The following is a 3,837-nucleotide window of genomic DNA, read 5'->3' as shown; positions in this document are numbered from 1 at the left end:
ACACTGCTGCCATTCCCAGCCACGCTGACAGCTTGTGGTGGGGCACTGGGGACTACCAAGGGAACACATGGAGAGGGTGTCACCTCAAGGGTGTCGCTGGGAACCACCACCATGCCCCTTTCCCTGCACTCACCCGCCTCTGGGATGCTCAGGGTGCGTACGGCGCTATCAGGGCCATGGAAGTGGTGGAAGTAGGGTTGGACCTTGACCTGGTAGTTCTGGCCACGGTGCAGGTGGGTGAGCAGCACCCCCCGGTCTCCCCGTGCCACCCGTGCCTCCTCCCAGCGCCCACCACCCCGCCGCAGCAGCACCCGGTAGCCCTCAAGAAAGGGTGCTTGGTGCTCCACCTGTGGACAAAGGAGTGGGGATGGGGTTTTGGGGGGGAGCTCAGCACTAGAGCCCCCATCATGGCCCAGCACATGGCAGCACTCACAGTCCAGAAGAGGCGGACAGTGCCTGGCAGCAGCACCACAGGCTCCAGCAGGTGCACAGTCCCCTGCCCCAGCTCCTGTTGCACCTTCTCCAGGTCCAGCCCTGCCTGCACAGGGGTGGTGGCTGCTGCAGATGAAAGGTCCATGGACACCTCCATTAGCATAATTGGCAGTGACACACCCAAGGATGGTAATTTCATAGGCACCTCCATTGGTGTCACCGAGTGGAGATGCACCCAAAGGTTGTGGGTTCGTGGGCACCTCTATCAGCATCACCAAGCAGGGATGTACCCAAGGGTGGTGGGTTAATGGGCACCTCTGCCCATGTTGCCACCAGATCTCACCTTGAGTGCGCACAGGCTCCGAGAGGCCGCTGGGGTCACTGAGCCCGTGGGCATTGGCCGCCCGCACCAGGAAGAGGTAGATGGTGTCAGGAATGAGGCCGCTCACTGTGTGGGTCTCACCCTCCACGTCAGCTGCCACTGTCTGCCATGGACCACCCGCTGCCTGGCTGCCAGAGAAGAGAGGTGACCCATGATGGGATGGCACTGGGCCACTGTGTCACCCCTGCACCTGCAGAGGACACTTGTGTGATACCTGAAAGCCTCCACAATGTAGGAGGTGACATTGGTGGCACCACTATCCTCATTTCCTTTCCAGCTGAGGGTGACGCTGCTTTCAGTGATGTTGGTAACCACAGGGGTGGAGGGTGGCCCAGGGAGAACACCAGCTTCAGGAGGCAGTGGGGAAATGTCAGATCCATTACCTGTGGGGTGGCAAGAGGTGAAAATCTGGGGTGGCTTCATTCCCAGTGCCATGGTGTCCCCAGTGCGGTGACATCCCCATGACCCACCTTGTACCTCCAGGGAGTCACCCCAGCTCATCTTGCCCACTGGGCTGGTGGCCACGCAGTTGTAGTGCCCCAACTCCACCACCTGCGAGGAGAAGAAGCCCCGTCACCTTGAGTACCCACTACACTTGGTGCCCACCACCCCAAGTATCCCCACCCTTTGTTACCAACACACATCATCCATGGGAACCATCACCCTGAGCATCCACCACCCATTGCACCCACTACCCATTGGAACAATCACCTTGAGTACCCATCAACCATTGGAGCCATCACCTTGAACACCCACCACCCATCGGAACCACTACCCATTGTGCACACCACCCATTGCACCCATCACCTATGTCTCCCATCGCCCATTGGAACCATCACCTTGAGCTCCCATCACCTGCTGGAACCACCACCCTGACCACCCACCACCCACTGGAACCACTCCATGGGTGCCTCCCCCACTCACCTTCAACCCACTGATCCGCAGGGTGCTGTTCTCCAGCAGACTGATGTGGGGCTGGGCCCCTCCCAGGGCATTCCCATCCTTCTGCCCTCCCCTGCTGGTGGGAGGGTCCCCACCATGCGCCCCCCGGCATGGCAGAACCCTCCGGTTGCCGGGCCCCCGACGGATCACCGGCGGGTGGGGGGAAGAGCCAGGAATTTCTGGGTGCTGGGTGGGTGCAAGGGGTGCAGGGAGGGTGGGAGGGCTGGGATGGGGCAGGAACTCACCCTGGGCCACCTGAAGGCTGGCCTGGGCCAGCAGGCTGCCAGCCACGCTGAGGGCCTGGCACAGGTAGGAGCCAGCATCGGCACGGGTGACGTTGACAATGGTGAGGGACCCAGCAGGGGACACCCAATGGCGGGCACTGGGTGAGGGGGGCTGGCCCGGGAACAGCAGGGTCTGTGGAGTGGGATAGGGGTGGGAATGGGAATGGGGACGGGATGAGATGGGATGGGAAGCAGGCTGCCAGCCACGCTGAGGGCCTGGCACAGGTAGGAGCCAGCATCGGCACGGGTGACGTTGACAATGGTGAGGGACCCAGCAGGGGACACCCAATGGCGGGCACTGGGTGAGGGGGGCTGGCCCGGGAACAGCAGGGTCTGTGGAGTGGGATAGGGGTGGGAATGGGAATGGGGACGGGATGAGATGGGGTGGGAATAGGAACAGGCTGGGATGCTGTGGGAATGTGATGGGGATGGTCTGGGAATGGAATAGGGATAAGATGGGGTGGGGATGGGGAAAGGGAAGGGGATGGGGACACAATTGGGAGAGAGATAGGGATGGGATGGGGTGGTGGTGGGGACAGGGATGGGATGGGGTCAGGGTTGGGCAGGAATGGGGACAAGGATGAGGATGGGACAGGGATGGGGTCAGGATGGGTTGGGGTCAGGGCAGAGGCAGGAATGGGTATAAGGATGGGGACAGGGATGGAGATTGGGATGGGAACAAGGATAGGGACAGGGATGGGCATAGGGATTGAATAGGGACAGGCATAAGGACAGGGTTGGGGACAAGGCAGTGACAGACCTGGGTGCCTTCCTTCTGCCAGAAGATGGCAGGCGGGGGGTTGCCCCTGGTGTGGCAGGGGAAGGTGACACTCTGCCCAGGGGTGACACTCTGGTCGCGGGGGCCGGTGACCAGCTGGGGGGGCACTGGGACACAGGAGAGATGGGCTGCTCCCACCGCTCCGCTGGCACCCATGGGTGCTCCAGGGGGGCACAGGGACAGCCCTTACCACGGACAGTGAGGGTGGCAGAGGCCTGGGCACGGCCCACGCCATTGTCAGCCACACAGGTGTAGGTGCCCTCGTCCTCTGGACGCAGAGCCCACAGCTGCAGGGTGTTGTCAGGGAGCACATCCCACCTGAGCCAAGGTAGAGATGCACCAGGAGGGGCTGGAACACTGGGAGGGTGTATGGGGATGGGGGGGTGAGGGGTTGGGCTGCGGGATGGGGTGGGGTTGTGGCATGTGATGGGGACATTCAATGTAACAGAGACAAAGGATGGGACAGGAAAAGTGGAATGTGACAAAGTGGAATGTGATGGGAATGTGGTATGTGATGGGGACACTCAGTGCAGCAGGGACACAGGATGCAACAGGAAAGTGGGGTGCTGCAACGGGGATGCAGGATGTGATGGGGACACTTAATTCCAGTGTCATGGGAGGTGACAAGGACACACACTGCATCCCTCCCCTGCCCCCTGCCATCAGGCAGTGCCACCTGCCTGCGCCCCGCCGTACCCTGTTCCCATCCCCACTCACCTCCCTGCCGGCATAGTGCCCTCCTCCTTGTACCACCGCACTGCGGGCCTGGGGTCCCCTCCAGCCTGGCAGGTGAACTCAGCTGTCCCCCCCACCAGCACTGCCTGGTCCTGGGGTCGCTGGTCGAAAGCAGGGCGCTCTGCGGGGGGGCGTTCAGTCCCGCTGTCACATCACTCCTCCCAAAGGAGATGTGCCCCCCCAACCCATCCCCACGCACCCAGGACCAGCAGGCGGGCGGGCGCGCTGTCCCGCTCCCCCGCCGCGTTGGTGGCCACGCCGACACAGAGGGCCGTGGCCCGCCT

At 62.4% G+C, this 3,837-nt stretch overlaps 1 protein-coding gene across 1 annotated transcript in view; it reads right to left on the bottom strand.

Moving 5' to 3' along the window:
* Positions 1–3,837, bottom strand: part of ROBO3 (roundabout, axon guidance receptor, homolog 3 (Drosophila)) — a 13,390-nt gene that overhangs the window by 3,959 nt on the left and 5,594 nt on the right. Inside the window, 11 exon segments of the mRNA XM_010008118.1 lie at positions 3–52; positions 134–347; positions 434–555; positions 776–942; positions 1,029–1,197; positions 1,285–1,366; positions 1,739–2,173; positions 2,801–2,925; positions 3,009–3,136; positions 3,536–3,674; positions 3,753–3,835. Coding sequence (XP_010006420.1) covers positions 3–52; positions 134–347; positions 434–555; positions 776–942; positions 1,029–1,197; positions 1,285–1,366; positions 1,739–2,173; positions 2,801–2,925; positions 3,009–3,136; positions 3,536–3,674; positions 3,753–3,835 — 1,714 coding nt within the window.

Source organism: Chaetura pelagica, unplaced genomic scaffold (genome assembly GCF_000747805.2).
Source record: "Chaetura pelagica isolate M959 unplaced genomic scaffold, ChaPel_1.0 scaffold32, whole genome shotgun sequence".
Lineage (NCBI taxonomy): Eukaryota > Metazoa > Chordata > Aves > Apodiformes > Apodidae > Chaetura > Chaetura pelagica.
Note: the sequence above shows the minus strand (reverse complement) of the source record. Positions and strands in the feature narration are given on the sequence as shown.